Source organism: Sinohyriopsis cumingii, chromosome 2 (assembly GCF_028554795.1).
Source record: "Sinohyriopsis cumingii isolate HCF-2022 chromosome 2, ASM2855479v2, whole genome shotgun sequence".
In the NCBI taxonomy this organism is placed as follows: Eukaryota; Metazoa; Mollusca; class Bivalvia; order Unionida; family Unionidae; genus Sinohyriopsis; species Sinohyriopsis cumingii.
The window spans coordinates 145,640,469-145,660,518 of NC_142962.1; the positions used below are offsets into that span (position 1 = coordinate 145,640,469).

Genomic DNA, 20,050 nt, shown 5'->3' on the forward strand with positions numbered 1-20,050 from the left:
ATTTCACTGGATGTAGCAGCAAACCACAGCATGCAATCAAAATTATGTTGTTCAGATCTAACACTGTTCCTACATGATTGAGACAAGGGGAGCATACAACTTGAATGGACTGATAAATAAGCAATTTTCCACTGACAGTCTCTGTTTTTACAAAATAACTTTCACTCAAATACACCTATAATGGCTTCCCTTTAGTATGTCATACTTTCAATGTTAAACTTAAAAAGTATCCTTTTTAAATCAGTTGCCTCCACCATTTCCAGCCAATATACAATGCACCACTGTTACATGCTATTGGTTAGTTGGCATTACAGGTATATACTAAGGGAGGCAACTCCTGGCATCCATTGGCTTTTTAGTAGCTGGTAAACCTTGGCCAGCAAAAATGTGGGCAACAGGCCTGGTGTCTTGGGTGTCCATTGGCTTTTTAGTAGCTGGAATAGCCTGGCCATCAAAGATGTGGGCAACAGGCCTGGTGTCCTGGCATCCATTGGCTTTTTAGTATCTGGTAAACCTTGGCCAGCAAAGATGTGGGCAACAGGCCTGGTGTCTTGGGTGTCCATTGGCTTTTTAGTAGCTGGTAAACCTTAACCAGTAAAGATGTGGGCAACCAGGCCTGGTGTCTTTTGTCTTTTTAGTAGCTGGTAAACCTTGACCAGAAGCTTATCTCTTATGCTTATCTGAGTTTACATCACTATAGTTCACATTACTGTTAATCCAATCCATTCATTTAAGTGTAAGTTAAGTGAAACTTTTAAATTGGGATGTTTAGACATTACCCTACAAGCAAATATATTATACACTGACAATGGCAATTGGTTTTATTCTGCATACTTGCCATATTTGCAATTACTGTTTGTGCCTTTCGGATTAGCAAAGACCATTTAAGTCATAAGCTGGATCAATGTCATCTGATTTCATTGACAAGTCCGTCCTTTTACTATAGGAAGGTTTAAGGAAATTATATATATATATGTATATAAATATGAACATTACGCAATTGAGAATGAGATCATATATAACATAGGGGCCTGTCAGTCTATTCACAGGAATCTAATGCTTTATCAATAAAGTACAACAAAATCTTTGACAACATGAAATCACCTTATCGGTACTGCAAATGAACACAAGGAGTACAAGTGAATTCCAACCATCCGCTTTATTCAACTTTTCTCACATGTCTTTTATTGCTTCAGAATCGCAAGAATACTGAAAAACTAAACATATCCATTCAAAAGATATTAATGAACCAATGCATAACTCTCAAACGACCATCGCATGAATCCAATCTGCTGAAATAACCTTTATTTTCACCAAACCCTTTCTAGCAGATTCCATCCAATGGAAGTAGCTCATTCTACCAGTTTCTATTCTGCAGTAAATATGAATTAGGGTCTAATAATCATACCGAACACGGTGCAGAATCTGTGTTATCTTTTAATACTAAGGAAATTTAATAATGCAGAATCAATCGATTAGCTGAATTTGCTCAGAATAATGAATGCACCATGAAAATGTTATTTACAGTATTATATTACTACTATTTTCAACTGCTCCAGTGGCCTAGCGGTTAGAGCTTCTGCCTCTGATGAGGGAGGTTGTGGGTTCAATCCCCGGCTGAGTCATACCAAAGACTTACAAAAATGGTACTAACAGCTGCCTTGCTTGGCACTCAGCATTAAGAGGTTAGTATTAGGACTGGTCAGCCTGGTGTCAGGATAATGTGACTGGGTGGGACATCATGCTACATGTCTGCAGCATGATTCCCCAGTGCTAGACATCACTATAAACTGCCACACTGCAGACATCATAGCGATATGACTAAATTTTTTTTAAAGTTACGTTAAAAAAATCCAAATCACACATATACTACTATTTTCAAAAGTTGTAAAAAATGCTCTCACTCTGCACATACATACATACATACATCACAGTTGCTGATAGCATTCAGAATGTCCTCGCACTGTATACACATTAATCCTGATAACTTTAGTATTTTCTATTACCTGCCTCATCTGTCTGTCTGTCTCTCTCATACACACACACACACATCATCATCATATCAATGGTTAATCAGTGGCATAAAGTATCAGCTTTTTTCCTTTCCTATTGTGTTTTTTTCCTATATCACTATCATATTCATAATAACTAGTACATCTCAAACAAGCATCACATTTTCTTCTTCACTATCATTTTCTGTTATGAAAAAACCTCAGTACAAACAACGGATGATCTTACCAGGTGGCAACCTCTAGAAAGTCGATGAAACACATTTTTAAATCTACCGGGTCCAGCATCCATCTAGGCTTCAATATTTGAAGTGTGATGCATGAGATCAACAGTTATTTCTACTATCCAAACTTTAACTGTTCTGGTAATTTATATAAAATTATCAAATGATACAATCTGAAATAAAAAGAAAGTAAAACATTTTATTTTGTGCAATTAATGATGTTATTCAGCTCATGGTAGAATGGGCTATTTCCATCTGATGGATTTTGCTAGAAAGGGTTTGTGACTGTAATGGTGAAAATAAAGGTTAATTTGCCAGATTGGATTCATGCGATGGTCGTTTGATTTATTTGTTTGTATGTCGCTTTCTTTTGAATGGATATGTGTAGTTTTTCAGTCTTCTTGCGATTCTGAAGCCATAAAAGGCGTGTGAGAAAAGTTGAATCAAGCGAAGAGTTGTGGTCACCCTTGCCACTACTTGTGTTCATTTACAGTACCGATAAGGTGATTTCATGTTGTGAGAGATTTCGTCATACTTTATTGATAAAACATCCAACTCCTGTGGTCTAGTGTAGGGCTGTCAAAAAACATGGAAAACTTCACCCGGGTACCCACTGCTCCGTTTAACGGGTAACTGGGTACCCACTAGAACATAAAAGACATGTACAACCCTAGTTACCCCACTGTCAAATTTTCACAAACCTGGATTGTTGTAGGGTGACGAAACGAGCAGACTATTTACATCATTTTGGACAATGTTTACTATACTTTATCCACTATTTCGCATTCTCTTTTGCATTTTACCAATTCGCACTTTCACATTCGAATTTCCCCACACCCAGTGGGAGATGGCTAATAGTGTCGACGGAGATAATTTCTTTTCCTATTGTACTTCAAATTGTCTATTATAAACTGTGCTATAATATTTCGTTTGATTTGTCAATAATAATGAAATCATATTACAATGTCGTTTCACTTATTAATAAACTTCCAACAACTTCCACAGCGTGTTTTGTTATTTATTACTCACGGCGAATAGCGGTAAAAGTCAACTTGCAGTTGAGAACTTGAATACTAAAGGAGGTTTACACTTAAGTAATTAAGCAAAACATAATATTAAAATTTCAAACGAGAACAAAATAACGTTTCTTGAATGTTTTTTTTTATGAACTATAAACTAAAAAATGAATGAACTAAGAAAGAATTTATCAAAGCTAAATAAAACCAATCTGTCTTCCCCCCAGTCGCAGTCAGCCACAGCTTGTCGGACGTTCGCTGACTGATGAGTAAATGATATGTTAACACGCGTAGTCTACATATCAGTATTGCTTTGAACTGAGAAGCCGTTCGCACTGCAGCCGTTTAGTAGTAGGCCGCCGATGCATAACGGGTGGTCCTACTCCTAAATATAGACTGGAGCTGCAACTCAGACCAGCGTGATGATATATGATATTTTGATAGTGTTGTTTACAACTTATTTTTTTGAACGGGTACTAGTCATTAATTTTTAATGCTAGGGTGTTTCACTACGGTCGGGTAGCCGGGTGACAGCCCTAGTCTATTGTCCAGCAAGAGGTAGTGAGAAAGAGAGCAATCGGTCTTTTTACCTTCCCCACGGGCACCTTGACTGATATTTACCAAAGCCAGACAAACAACAATAAAAAGTTCGAAGAAAACGACCTCCATTATCGTATTTTGCAAAGTGTAAACAATGTGATCGGTGTTCGATGTCGAGTTACACGTACGCGTATATACACCGGAAGTGTCAGAAAGCAGAAATGTAAATCAATCTCCAGCCTACAGAGAGGTTTTCTACAAGAGTTAGTTCCCTTACTTCCTAGGTTCTGCTCCACAATTTTTGTATACGTATGAAAGTAGGACCGGTATAAGGTGAAGTTATGTTTTCGTTTGAAATGAGCTGAGAATGTTGGCAAACCTATGATATTTTCACTCAGTGTGATTGATTTTTTTTTGTTTTTTGCATATATGTGACAGCTGGGAAATAACGCGATGCTTGAAACAGATAAATGACACAAACAAGTATGGCAGATTTCTGGCTCTATCAGCATGATATGATTAATTTATGAAATTCTGTAAACAAGTTGTATTCATATATGGATCAACAGGTATCAGTAATTATGATGGATATACAATGAATGGTGCATGATCGACTTTAACCCACAGTGATACTAATTTTATGTTCACACAAGTGAATTTGACTGATTAAGATGTTGTTGTTGTTGTTGTTATAGGGTTTAACGCCATTTTTCAGCACAAGATAGGCTATACATGGCGGCCAGTATTACTGGTGGAGGAAGAACCCGGGAAAACCCCGGAAAGAACCACCGATCCACGAGAAGCTACCGGCAAGCTTTCTCACATATCCACATTGGCCAAGCCCGAGACTCGAACCCACGCAGACAGAGGAGAGATGGCAGTGATCCGTGACGGAGTGCGCTTTAGACCACTCTGCCACTCAGGGCCCCGACTGATTAAGAAATGGAACATACGATGTTATTTGTCTCTTGGCGTAAAGTTGACAGTTACAAGATGTTTACGATTCGACAGCACCCGTCAACTGAGCGAAGGTACGGCCTCGCGTGGTTCGCTTCTCCGGGCCTGTTTCAGGATTGCTCGAGAACATCTTTGTTCCGCAGACTCGCTGGTCCAGAACCTTTGGGTCCTCACAGTGAGAAATCCGAACACTTCCAACCAACCAACCAACCAACCTCACCATTGCCTGCAGCATCAGGGTTACACAAAAGCCCCAGAGCCGAGTGGTCTAAAGCGCTCACCGTTACGAATCACTGCCATCTCACCTGTCTTCGTGGGATCGAGTCTCGGGCTCGGCTAATGTGGGTCCTTTCTCATAAACATGAGCTAGTACGATAGTAACAGTAACAACAGTCACTTCTTTGAATTTGTCCTGGAGTATCCAGATGAGTTTCACAGCACCCACATTGATTATCTGCTAGCACTAGATTTGCTGTCGGGAGTGGTTGTCCCCATAACAGGACACATTCGTGAATGAATCCGAACGCAAGTTTACAGAATGCACTAAACTTAATCTGAATCTTCGGCCAAAAGCAGCTATGTAGTACATGTGAGAAACCTGCAGCATTATATTCAAGCAGGTATGCTTGTGACACAAATCCATGACCCGTATATTCAAATGAATAAGGATCTGAGGACATGGCCACAAATGAGTTCGTCAAAGACTTCTTTACATTATTTAACAATTATGTGATCGAAAAAACAATGGAAAACATGCAAAAGCAAATCAGAGTCAACCTTGTCCACGATACTGAACAAAACAAGCTTTGAATACTCCTCGTAGACAGTGCATATGAGTCCCGCGGCAGACGTATTGCCGAATAGAATTAAAAAAATCAGAGCTGAAGTTGACGAAGCTTATATTAGTGCGTCCGTGATGAACTTGTTGAAGGTGCTAATGTACAAGTTTTATTATAAGATTAAACCATTTTATCAGGATCGTATTAATATGCTCTACACGATCACTTATTCACTTCTTATGCATATTATCGCCGATGTATGCGGATAGAGCATCGGACATACTTATTAAACGAATTTCATACAGTCGATCATCCAAAAGATCATTTCCTGTTTACTAATACCAACAAAAAAGTTGATGCTAAGTTCAAGGAAAGTGCAGGAAAGGGTTCATCTCGGGCTTCGGTCGGTTGTTAGAATCGAGTTGCAATTACGGTCGTGCACCAGACCCACAATAACTGTATCCAGGTCAAGGAGGGAGCCAGATGTGCCTTTCACCAGAGTATTATGCTCCATGGAGCTACGGATAGCTGTTTATGCAGCAGCGAATCAACGCAGGCGATCTTTTAGACCATGCACGTCTACGACCAGAGATTCCCACAAACATGAACTTATTTTCTCCACATCAAACACAAGTTCAAGCGATCACAGCTTGGCCATTACATGTGTGAACTCGAATCTGATTTGCAATGCGTGTTTTGCGCGACATCGAACACAGTATGAAGACATGATTGTACTATGCGAAAGTTGTGTGACATTTAACATGGCATCACAAAACAGGAAAAAGTCCGATTTGCAAATCTGTTTTTATTGTCATTGATATGTCCTCGCAGGTAAAGCCCGAACCACTCAAGAATGGTGAACATGTTTTCAAACCCAGTTTGTGCGTTGATCATTGGTCCAACTAAATCAAGGAAAACATAACTGTTGTTGAATATGATTTTGAGATGGAAATCTGGTATCGGTTGTACACAATTGCGTTGTCGATTGACGATCAACACGCGTGTTATCATATACTCAAATATTTTGAGCTTCAGTCGTCGCCAAGAAGTAAATCTTCCACTGTTGATTTCTTTTCCACAGTCGTTGAAGTTCCTACCATTGACGACTTTGTCTCTGGTGAAAATAATATTGTCATTTGCGATGATCTGATGCTTGAAAATCTAGAAAACACCACAAAAATATTGTTCCGAGGTGACACAAAAAACACCGCTGTTGTCTATGTGACTCAGAGATGTCTTCACGTGCATAAAGCATTCCGAGACAACTGCAACATGTTCATGACATTTTGTGGCATTGACTCGTATGACCTTGCAAACGTGCATTTGACTTGGTGTGCTGACTACTAAATGGAATGAATTTTGGAATATGCTTGCGCTAGTCATCCATGAGCCGTATAGTGTTCTAACGATTGACGTGACTATGGACCACGCCGATTTCGAGGCGATAGTTTAAATGATTATTATAAATATAATGCAAAATTCTGCTGCGATATAATAATATAATTTGGGGAACGATGCAATAATGTTGCCCGCGAACAAATGGGAACTAAATCATAATGCTTTAGCCGGCCGTAATTGTGTCAAAGATATGTTACGGTCACAACAGACAGTAGGAGGAGTAGATAATGATAGACTAAGATAATGGCCCCACTCATGTCGACGCGAACCCGAACCCGAACTACACTACGAAACAGAGCCGAACCATCATAAGAATTTGAACCCGAACCCGAACCTTCGTACGAAGGAAACATTTGCACCCACGCTCTGCCTTATCCTACTGAATTTGCTTCTGTTTTGACCCCTAATTAACAATCATCCAATAAAGAGAACAACAACGAGAAAAGGCAACAACATAAAAAGAGAACACATGTGGCCTGTAATGGTATAGACTGACATATACAATGTTAAACAACCATTCATTTATATAATGTGAGAAAACTGTATGTTTAATATAAAATCACGACGAGTAAAACAAAAAGAACATAAAATAGCTAACTGTTTATGGCATAAATATAACGAGATCTACTATATTATATACCGGGAATGCCTATCAATAGTATCCGTACGAAAATGAATGGTATATTATGAACTGTGTGACCCTCACGACCTTGCCTATCGTCTCGAGACTCTCTTTGGGTCGTTTCTCGCAAGCAGCAACGGACCGGAATTGATTAATGATATCACAACGATTTGTCAACGATTGTTCATCACTGGTATCTTGGACTCCCTAACATTTATGCACTGATGCACTTGTTAAAATCATCGATGATGTATAGAACGATGATAACTGATGCAATTTTTCGCGAAATAAATGCTGAGACGCAACGTGTTGTTCCAAACGCAACCCGATAATCGCCTCGATGATTACAATCTCATCGACGAAGTCAGGATTTTGTGTGACTTTTAATACACTGATCACAGCGGAGCAATCCTGCACACTCGATATCTCATTAGTGTCGTTGCGCGTTTATCGTAGGTGGCATAATATTCTATCGTGAACATTTTGGCGCTTCCATGCGAATAATTCGTTTGTGTTTTCGTCAGAGGATAGTCGAAAAGGTATCTGGCACGTTTTTGGATCTTCCCAGGGGGGAGGGGGCGTATGAGATTGAATCAGTGAAGAGATCCAACAGAGGATCACGTTGGTGTCAAGCACGATTCTAAACTCAGCATACGTGTACATTAAACCACACTCTGCTCATCCATGCCGGTCAAATCTCCAACGTACGTGGTTGATATTGCACAGTCATCGTTAAGATCAGTTCTCGGTTGGCCTGAATATATTACTGAGATTCCAGAGGACCAACGAATTGTAGGTGTGGTGCCCGACGGTAACATTTACACTATATAGCCAGACATTGTCAGGATCACCACCACCTCTCTAATTAATCTAACCGGTGAAGCCATCAGTGGTAGTTGTGAAATTTTGTCGCAATCTTATCTATAAAAAATTTGGTTTGACCTGAATGGCGCCCCTTGTGATCAGATATTGCTTACTCTCGCGTCGGCCGAGTTTCTTCCGTCTCATACTGTCCAATTGGCACTTGTTTGTTTTTTCCTTGTGGACCTCGACGGGCTCACGTTAGATCTGCTCGGAGAAGCTTTGACATTACAACTATGCATTAGAGATCGACCTGATATTTGAATATAATGACAGTCATACGTGGGAGTATGATACCAGTGCGTGTTATTAATGGGAAAACAGCCCGTTTTCATCGTATATTACCGAAATCGTCTTGGTCATGGTGTCCATCAATGAGTGTAAGAGCACCACACGTGCTCGCGGACTTGTCTTCGTAACTAATGTGATCACTAATCAAGTTGCAATACGAATTGTTGATATCAACAGAGACGTTTCTGCGGATCTGTTGAAAAATCTTGGATTGCAGGCAGTTAAATCGAAGCTTTCTCACATACACACACTGGCCGAGCCCGAGTATAGAGCTCATGCGCAGTAAGGTGCGATGGCAGTGATCAGTAACTTTGGGCGCTTTAAACTACTCGGCCACCAGGGACCCCTATGAGATCTGTAAATGTGCTATTCGTCAAACGTTGCCAGAACAATGTGGGATGCTTTCAGTTCAGCGCATAATTTATTTAAAAATTGAAAATATGTCTATTTATTTACTTTTGAATGGTTTTCTTATAAAAACAACAACAAAATCATGAGTCCCTTGGCAAGTTAAATTGCTGAAAATCGTGCAACGCAGTCGCCAGATAGAGAAGTCGCTACACGATGCACGACACTGACTACATGATGCACGACACGTACTACTTTTAAAAGATATCTTACACGTATTCAAGCTTCACTCTACAGAAAAGAAAATAGTTTCTGATCCTTCATATTTATGGTCTTATTTGCCCAATTGTTAAATATGTTTAATACAAGGTGGTTATTACCTTGAAGATGCATGTCAAGTGTCCACAATGATGTGATTAGAACAGTTACACAAAATCACATAAGATAATTCATGCTAAAGGAGTGAAATATTTCTATATCCTCTCTTAGAGATGACATATACTGAGATTTATTTCTCCTTTAGATAAATAGCTTTAAACATTTTCAGTGGAATTCATTGATTGATTTCAAATATCAATCACTACCCACTAAAAACGGCAAACATAGGAGTCGATAGCACCATTTAACGCGTACCCCTTCAAAATGTACTTTGTAGTCATAGAGAGATAGAGATCAGACTTCATAATTCGCACACTCAAGGTTGAGAGGTCAGAAGGAACATATAATGGAGCCTTTTAATCCCAGAATACCACGCATAAAAAAAATCATATTATATTGATTCATTCCAGTACCTACAACGCTTTTGCAGAGAGAGAGAGAGAGAGAGAGAGAGAGAGATAGAGAGAGATAGAATGCTAAAAGTGCAATTTCTTACACAAAGCCTTCACTGTTTTGTTCTGGTCCTATAAATAGGCGACATCCCGCAGCTTTTATAATATCAATTGCTCCATTTTATTACCTAACACAGTTACAGTAATCTTTCTCAGCAGGTGATTAATGTCAAGAAACAATTAAACAGTCAAATTTTGAGATGTGTAACATCACCGACATCAGGCCGGACATAATCTTAATGTATTCCAACATTTTCTAGTCGATCCGATGCTATCAAAACCACAAGGAGCTACATGCATTGTGCCAGTTTGCCCATTGGGAAGACACAGTACTTTTTCCTTGGATTTAATGTAGTTGATATGTCTGGTATCAACACTGAAATCCTATCATCGTATTGCTGATGTGTTATGTAACCCTTCTAAAAAAATAATTCTCAGATTTAATAAACTGTTCCAATGATATATTTTGCATTGATAACAATATTACAACTATAAACCCGCGTAGTGACACATTTTATTAGTGATGTTTTGGCAATCATTCGTTTGCAAAATATCATCACCAACAGCAGAATAATCGGATGCATTCTCATCTGAAAACAATAAAATGCAATTTTAAATGAACATTATTTGTCGACATTGACTGTCACGCACGCTGCAGTGATGTCATTTCCAGACGCGTGACGTGCAAATGCTGTAGCTTCTTCTTAATTGACCAACGACGATAGTGAAATGTCTCATGAGTCTTCCTTGTCGTCCACCGGCTGATAGTAGAGGCTTGGATCGGCCTATTATTCTGTCGCGGCTAATATTGGACGTAGCACCAGATTTCCACACAACTAATATTAACATGATTTGGTCAAGCGACCGTCTTCCTTCGTTCTTTTCCACGTGTTCAAAAGTGGTGCCTTCTAAGAAAAGGTATTGTTCTTTGCATTTGTCTTTATCTTCTGGAGTTGGACACAAGAACTGATACCGTATTTTCCCGCATATATCCCGCGGGTTATACCAGATTTTACAAACCCCGCGGGGGGGGGGGGTGCGGGTTATATAAGGGTGCGGGCTATATCACAAAATTTTTACACGTAATAATATTTCAATATATTGTTTGAAAAACATAACTACATAACTTATATATTGTTCTAGTTTTGTTTTGCTAGGGTTGGATATTATGGCTACTACGGTGACTTCACAACAACTTACGGTATCGGGACCAAATCAACATTTCGGGATAAAAACTTAAAATTTCTTCTTCTCCCAATTCTCGGGTAGACGTTGGCCGACGGTCGTTCGTGTTCTGACTGACAATTGGTTCCTCTTCATAAATTTATATACCCAATGCACTCCTCCTTTAAAATCATCAATGTGCTTCTCTGCCGCCTTGAGTTTGGCCTTCAGTTTGATGGCAACTGTCGAGACTGGTCGGTTGTTTTCCCGCTGGGCTACGATCCACTGCTTCAGGTCAGCTTCAAGGTGAGGCCATTTTGCTTTAGGTCCGCGACGAGCACGTTTTCGTGGATTCATCTTCTCCAACGTTCCTTTTTCTTTTCTCCAACCTCGGATTACACTCTCATCAATATCAAAATTTCTGCCTGTGGCTCTATTGCCATGCACTTCAGCATACGCAATGGCAGTTAGCTTGAAGTCGGCTGTGTAAGACTTTCGTTTCGGCATTTTTTAAATTAAACAGAAAGAAGTTATTTAAACTCGAATCTACAATTAAAAAGAATACAAGATTATTCAGAAATGTCCGCGTTTATGTAGCCTGTAGTTCAGGCACAGCTCCTATAGACAGCCTACGCGCACAAGCACTGTGTACCGAGCCTGAATACCGGTAGTTAATTGACGTCATGCGAGCTATATTCGAAATTGACAATTGTGGCATTCAGCCTCAGGACCTCACACCATTGCATATCCGGCTCACAAGTACCTGGCTTCAAAATTCAAATCTGCCGGCTGCCAGCCGGAATATAGTGGAGGCAGGGTGACTAACTTGAACTGATGCAGAGGGATGAATATGGACCGAGGCCGACTGACTTGATAGCGTAAATACAAATTTGCATGTTGGGCGGGTGAGTGAAAATGTAGTAGTTGTAGTATCGTTCGTCATCCACGTGTGAGCATTGACGAATTCGGTCCTTCTAAAAACAGTAATGGTAGACAATGTGAACATACACAAAAAGTTCATCAATCTATGGTTGCGGGTTATACAAAGGTGCGGGTTATGCCAACGATATTTTACACAAAACCTCAAAACCCGCGGGCTATATGAAGGTGCGGATTATCTGCGTCTACGGGATATATGCGGGAAAATACGGGTAGATACTAGCCTCTTCTTTCAATCTGAGAAGTTCATTGACGAATTTGGAAACATTACCTTTATTGGAGTTATCATCCTTTTTGAATTGTTTTGTGGTAGGAAAGTGCCACATTGCGTTCAATTTTAGCAAGCGGTATATATGATCCATAGCCTGAAACAATTCGAGACTCACTCTCATTCATGTCAACGCGCGCTTTTCAACAACAACAAGGTTGGACTTGATTAAATGTTCTTGCACACATATGGCATGAAGGAAATATCAGTTTTCCTTGGCAGTGATGTGGTAAGACATGGCGAAACAAGCGAGTTGGAGGTAAGACTTTGCATTTGATAAATCCATTGTCATGACGACTGTGTTACACGTCGATGTGTTCTTTCAACAATTCAGGGTGCCCTTTAGGAAATCGAGCACACCCAATGATACAAAGAACACCCATTAATGTACTGGATTTATTTTCTTTGAGAAACGTTTATATCTTACATAAAGCATGCTGCACTGGTTCGTCCTACCAACAGACTGTAGCGTGTATTCAAAGGTTCAATGTCGATAACGTCGTAACTTCCAGTAATGCGTCTAAATTCTGGATTGGTTTTGAAACTCGATCGTATTCGTGTTTTTACATTTCTACCACTTGGTATCCATGTCTTTCTAACTTCAGGCATCGTTGGTATGTTTGTTCGTACCACCCATCCATGGTAAACTCTAAGAAATGGCTTTTCATGTTTCCTTGAAGGAAATAAGCATCCATGGAATTTGCAGACGTTCTATGGGTTAAATAAATCCCAGTGTCACATGCTCCCTACGGTATTATTCTAATACGGGAAGCTGGACAATTACAATTTAAATATATCGGAGCCCTTAGTCAGCAATGCCGACGGTCTAGGTTTATACATTACTCAAGGTGGAAAGTATAACAATTTAATAAAATACAAAAGGTAAATTCAATTTTTCAATCGAAATTCTTTCAAACTATTACAATCGATGACCTATTACAAGTTGCCAGTTAGCATCGCATGAATTTAACGGTCTTCAAAGAGAGAGTGTTTCCTTTCCGACGTTTGATTCCGTTGCTCATCTGTCACTCCTCCTGTCGTCTTTGGTACTCAGGTACCCTTACTAATGTGCACTCTTGGCACTTCCAATGCTCCCGATCAAGTGCTCCTTCCGTCACTGCACCCAAATTCCAAACCTCTGACGTCACTCTGGCGTCTTCAACGCGCTCTTCGCGTCTCTTCCACGTTTCCGCTCTTAGGTGTTGAGCCTCTCACTCCCATCCGGAAAGCATCCTGTGGAATGAGAAGGGACGTATAATCGGGTCTCATTTCTTTACTCTAAGTAAACATTTACCACTCTCTCACGAACAGTCATCAGAATAATTGCGAATACATTAACAGGTCAACACACACACTCACGTCTTATTCCATACACGCTTAGTGCTTTAATAATAGAATTATTAACGAGTTTAGTACATGTATACATATCCCTAATTGTTAACCTCGCGATATAGTATATTATCATCATCGATAGCAAGCATATGCATACAAATATATAAATACCATATATATGTGTGTGTGCATAGTCCAACAATGGCTAACTCTGCATAATTCTCAACTATATATTCATATACTAGTAAGAAAGTATAAGTTCTGCACGATTCTCTAATGAATTCAGTTATGCATTTCGATACAACCAAGTAGTAAATGACACAATCCACTCATTTTTCAATCCAACTATCTACTTTACGCTATAATGTATGAATATTACAAATTCCTATTTATGAAGTAGTATAAATATTCGAGCGAAGATATGATACATTAAGATGCTTCTGTTGCAATCCAACCGTGAATTCTACGAGACTTCCTTCTCTCCTTTTACGAATGGCAAATTAGGCCGCTCGGAGTACAATCTAATGGCTCTAAATTGTATTCGATCCTCCCTTGGCGAGGTTCAAACATGCACTGATTTCAAAATGAACTTGCGGCTTGCTTCCATAGAATCCGCCCTAATCTGAATCTCTCAATTTTGATTGGATACGGTCTGGTCTCTTTGAAACTGCCTTGATTGATTTAACACTTGCTGATCACTTTCTGGTTCTCATTTTCCAACAGCCTAAAATTTGCATCCGTTACTGGTGAGTAGCAAAAAACATTCCGGCTATGCACACGAAGTCTCAACAAAGAGACTTAGACCAATTAACCAAAGAGACTTAGACCAATTATATATATATATATATATATATATATATATATATATATATATATATATATATATATATATATATATATATATATATATATATATATATAAAAGGCATCTCCAAAGTTTCCCACAACGTGTCACCGAGCCATAAACAGAAGGATTTCAATTTTATTTTCTGTCCCGTTTCTAGCATATCCTATCCATTTAACTTCACTTCCACACAAGCAATGCAGCCAGAGCAAGGCTTTGTCGGAATATCGACGGCTGCCCGAGAGAAAGGATTTAGCGGAAATGATAGCTACTTTGTTCTCAAGCATGAACGTATTTCAATAGACTGATCCACCAGCTTAGCGATGGCAAAAATTTTCATCAAAAGATCAATACCTTCGTGTTCTAGAAATAATTGTCGATATTTTCCGTACCAAATTGTTCACATCGGCTCGGCAATATTTCAACATTTCTTCCAGAAGTTAAAACCGGTTTGAAGGTGAGTTTGGAACCAGGCGTAGAATGTTTCCTGTTACTCTTTATGCATACCGTCAGGATCGTAGCAGCGAACGTCAGACAAATGCTGGAGCACAATATGTCAGCTAGTTTCGTTATTCAAAGAGTGTGGACAAATAATATTAAGCTATATTTCAAAACATTTTAGGCGTGGTACCCAAAATCATGACCAAATAACTCGTGGAATATTTAAATTGCATGTCAATGAGTTTGGTTTCGTGCATGGTCAATCTAGGACATTCGGTTCCTTATTCTGAATAATATTTAATTAGAAAGTTGTCCATCGTATCACAGGAAATTGGCGGTCATGACTGTTGCATATCCATGACAGTCCCCGCACGCTGGAAATCGTTTTCTGTCCAATTGACGTAAGTAGAGTCTAAAATCCATTCGGCAAGATTGGATAGAGTGCAAGTGTCCTGAGAGACTTTTTCACGTCTTCCTGAAATCGTGCTATAATTTGGACAATGAAACGTGAAGGTTTGTATAGGCTTCTCACAAACCGGATGAACTACACAAACATTTAGGCTGTGAATGCCGGTCTCTTGCGTGCAGTCATAGTAAAACAAATTCAGTTGTTTCTTTTCATCTTGTACTAACCTTCCTTGAAGTCTTCATCCAGTTCACTCTCATATTTCTGGAAGAAACATTTATGTTCAAAGTCCACGATTTGGTCACATCTTTTCTTTAACAGTAAAACGTGTGACTTTGAGTTATTGGTTCAATTGAGATGTCAACAAGTAAAGCACAATTTAAATAATTCGCGTTCAATTTTCTTTTGTTGAACTTGTTTCATGCGATTTATTTGTAACATGTGAAACTGACACATGTTTGCTTGCAATGGGAAACATGCATTCGTTCTTCTCCTTCAAAACTTCATGGGGTGATGCTAAACACCCCGACATCTCTCTCCACAATAAATGTGTTGCTATCGACTGGTAAATCCTTGGTCACATTTCTCACAATACAAAGCGTATCCAAGAAATCCTGTGATACTAGTAATGACATCGAGAAGCTCTTCAGGGTTATACACGTGAATGAATTTATCATCTGGTCTTCGAAATTCGAGATCTCCGCTAACGACTTGGGAAACACTTTCAACGCGAAGCGAGGTGCCAACACATCGTCAAGTTTCTGTATTTCAAGAATGTAACAATCCGACTCTTCAGATGTGCATATCTATTGCAAAAATACTTCTGCTTCTTTTCTTTTTTTTTGTTGACTTTGTCCGATTTTCTAACGCTCTTCTACATTTTACATTCTGCGGTCTCGTTCTTCTCGGCATACATTCTTCCCACGACAATTGAACGGGTTAAGCAAATCTGGTATAGTAGGTTGTCAGCTTAAAGATACTGCATTTGATACGGCGAATTTTCACTTCCAAAAGCAAATGGTGTGATCCGATACCTCTAGGAAGTGAAACGTGGTCATGTAAGGAGTGGCTGCTCAATTGGTCTTGTTAAACTCGTCAATAGATTGCTAGACCTGGCGAATTTTGTCAATGACTTTGGACGGTGTTAATCTGCCGGTGTACTAAATTCGATCGTGATAGCAGACTTGAAATCGTCTTGATGGACGGAGAGTCTCAAACGGTCGTCGTCCTTAGCTTGGCATTGTTGTTTCAATCTCTCTAACAAGGAATACCACAAATCTGTTATGAAACCTGAGGCTTTCTCGGGTGGCACCTCAGACCTGAACATTTTAAATTTAACCGACGGCTTAAATTTTAGAATTTAGATTTTGATACATGTTAATGCGTTCTGTACCCCCTGGCTTAACCGTCATAGCCAGATCCGTTAAGAACAGACATCGTTAAGCTGACAAATCTTTACATGTCCTACTGCCAAACATATATAGTCCTAACTTTATTATGTTCTTGTAACCATGATACTAGTTTCGTCGGGCATCAGTTTAGTTTTTTATTTAAATATTTCATCTACAATGAGTCGTATATCATATAAATTTCTATTCAAGTATTTCATATATAATGAGTCGGATATCATATTAGTTTTCTATTTAAATGTTTCATCTTCAATGCTTCTGGCATCAAATTAGTTTCCTATTTAAATGTTTCTTCTACAATGATAACAGTGGTATATGCGGCAGTTAACCAAGTGGGGGGAAATACTCCTGAAAATGTAGAGAAAACGTTTCGACAGGAGATAGGCCCCATGAAATATACACAAAAATAGTTAAATTCATGCGAAATCAATTCTTTTTTCAAAATAGACATATCGCAGCCTGATAATTGCTAGAACTGTATATCACACGGAAAATAACGTAATATTAGAAAAGTTGTCAGACGTATTTTTTTTTTTTTTGGTGCTGATTTGATTTGTCTGTCTATTGACTTAACAGTTCATTTGCAAGAAATGTATTGCAATCGTACCTACCGCAATTCATCAGGCCCTACTTTCAAGTAAAAGTACGTACATACATACATACATACATACATACATACATACATACATACATACATACATACATACATGGTAGCAGTAACAAGTCCTAATGAGGAACGAAAAAAGAAATATCGAGAAACATTCAACAATGATATTCTTGAAGACCTATAAAACTCATTATCTCTTCCTTCATTTGCTTGCCCCACGATGTGTTACCGTCTTAGTTCGTCCGTCTGTCATACATTAGTTAAGCTTCTCATTTAGATCACTTTGCAGCGACTATGGTGAGGCATCTGTGTTACATGAACTCACTTCTGGCTGAGGTGCGGAGGGGGGGGGGGTAAAAAAGATGCATATATTTTTTATTAGAAGCAAACACAATTGACTGACCATGAATCAATTTTAGCAGAAATAAATTACCATGTCCTTGACATTGCCTGATACTATTTGGAGTATGCGTCTGCACAAACGGATGCAAAGAACTGCCGTACGATTTCCTATTCTACCACTGCAATACATTTGTATATCAGCTGCTAAACAATTACCCACCCCCACCCCTTAATATAAGGAATATTTTGCCTCTGTTACTGTAATAATTATCATAGCAATACAGGATAAGTCACTATCGTGCTGAAACCGTTAAGCCATGGTGGATCCATGGTCAGCCTACTGCGACATACCCACCGAAAGGGTGTGGTTCAGATTGTATTATTGAATCAGCCCAAGTCAGTTGCCGTGATTTGTCCTTGGGAAAGCTTGCACTTTATTTAATTTTTTTTTTTTTTTTGGCTCACCATTAAATAATCGCCATGCTTCTTGGCGTATAATGCTACGTCAAACTCTCTATGCTTCGCTATAAATTAGAAGGAAAATAAACTAAACCAGAGCTGATCAGATTTGATAGGGACTAAACGATGTCATTGACGTCAAGATTCCATCCTTAGGGTCTCGAGTACTCACTGTGCTTGCTCCAGATAAAAAGAGTGCCTGCAACCAAGATTTTTTAATTTTACTTACCAAGTATACTCACTTATTGGGCAGTTATATCGAAAAAAAATTAGAACAGCATGGTATGTCATATAACGCATAAAAAATAACGATTATAATTATGTTAACATTAGAGTTTATCTTAGTGGTGTACAAAGCCATTGAACGTGATGTTATGAATCTAATCCACAGCTGTGTGTTATCATGAAAACGATGAATACACTCGGTAGAAAATGGTACGGCTTTTTTCACATTCTACGAGGAGTCAATCGCACGCAGATACAAATCGCATCCCTCGTAATGTCTAGGGCGTGTGCATCAGCAGATGACAAAAAGCACTGCTTGCATTTACCTCATGAAGACAAAATCTGTAACTCGATTCCATTTTCATTCCCATGTCCCAGACATATTACGTCATTAAAATTATAACATTGAGTTATCTGATAGAGTGATTCTTTTTAGTAATCTGTGTGATACTTAGTGATGATACAGATTTATAAGTTTTTAATTGATGTGAAATTAGTAGAAGAACTCTCTCTCTCTCTCATAAGTAAGAATTCTATCAATGTCGACACAAGTTACAAGTATTTGGTGCATAAAATTCTTTTCAGCTATCAAGCTGCACATTTCATCATATCTGCATTTTCAATTTCATTTTCAAATTTTACATCAGTATGTCAAAGAAGAAATTAAAACTTGAGTCGGCACATCATTGTCCAGGCTAAACTAAGGATATATGAGTAGTGAAAGGGGTGAGATTAGCGTCAATGGGAATTAGCATTACAAACACCCTCTGGGCGAGATTAGCGTCAATGGAAATTTAACATTAACCACCCTGGGCGAGATTAGCGTCAATGGAAATTTAACATGGGCAAAAAACCCTGGGTAAGATTAGCGTCAATGGAATTTAACATTGGAGAAAGGAAAAAAAGGAAATATTGAGATTAGCGTCAAAGGCATTCGAACAATGGAAAAAAAAAATATCGATTCTAGGGACAAAGGCAATTGAACATGGGGAATAGAGTTTGGGTCTGTCTAGGGACAAGGGGAATTGAACATGGGAATAAAGTGTGGGTTTGTCTAGGGACAAAGGGGAATTGAACATGTTGGAAAAAAAAACTACTTTAGGGACAAGGGGAATTGAACATGGGATTTTTTTTTTTTAAAAAATTTTATAAAGGGGTAGGCAATTGAAAATTCATTCTCTTTTCGAGAAAAATGGCTGGCCCTGAAAAGGGCCTTTGGTTTCTTCTTCTTCTTCTTCTTCTGCTTCTAATTTCTTCTTTTTCTCCACCAACTTCTTATTTTCTCACCTACACTCTTTTTCTTCTTTTTTCTCCTCCTCTTCTTTCTTCTCTTCCTCCTCCTCTTCTTTCTTCCTCTTCTTATTTTCTTCTTCTTTTTCAATTTTTTCATTCCATTTTCTTATTCTTATCCTTTCCTCTTCATCCTCCTTCTCCTCCTTTATTTCCTTCATCACACCACTTATCATGTCCTTTGCTTTTCTTAAGTTGTTAATCTCCATTTTTACTCTATGCAGACTATAAGAATAGTGGTCTTCATTGAGTCGTACTAGCATTTGTTCTATCATGCCCAAATTGTCAAGGACGTCTTGCAATGTTTGAAATTTATCGAGGTGGTTCGAAGCCATCTTCTCTGTAGAATGGTTTGAACGACGAATACTGTGGGTTCTTATACGAAAAGCGTGGACGTGAAGGAAAACATCCCCCTAAAACATAAAATTGATATTACCTAGATCATGACC

At 38.8% G+C, this 20,050-nt stretch overlaps 1 protein-coding gene across 3 annotated transcripts in view; it reads right to left on the reverse strand.

Moving 5' to 3' along the window:
- LOC149806020 (uncharacterized) overlaps positions 1-20,050 on the reverse strand; it is a 137,503-nt gene that overhangs the window by 14,424 nt on the left and 103,029 nt on the right. Inside the window, exon 1 of one of the 3 annotated variants that reach the window (XM_089950869.1) lies at positions 3,840-4,006. The exons of 1 other annotated variant lie outside the window; for it this stretch is intronic. In XM_089950869.1, coding sequence (XP_089806995.1) covers positions 3,840-3,918 — 79 coding nt within the window. In that variant the 5' untranslated portion in view covers positions 3,919-4,006. Of the gene's footprint in view, positions 1-3,839; positions 4,007-20,050 lie in introns of those variants that run through there. One more of the 3 variants, XM_089950872.1, reaches the window with a different exon arrangement.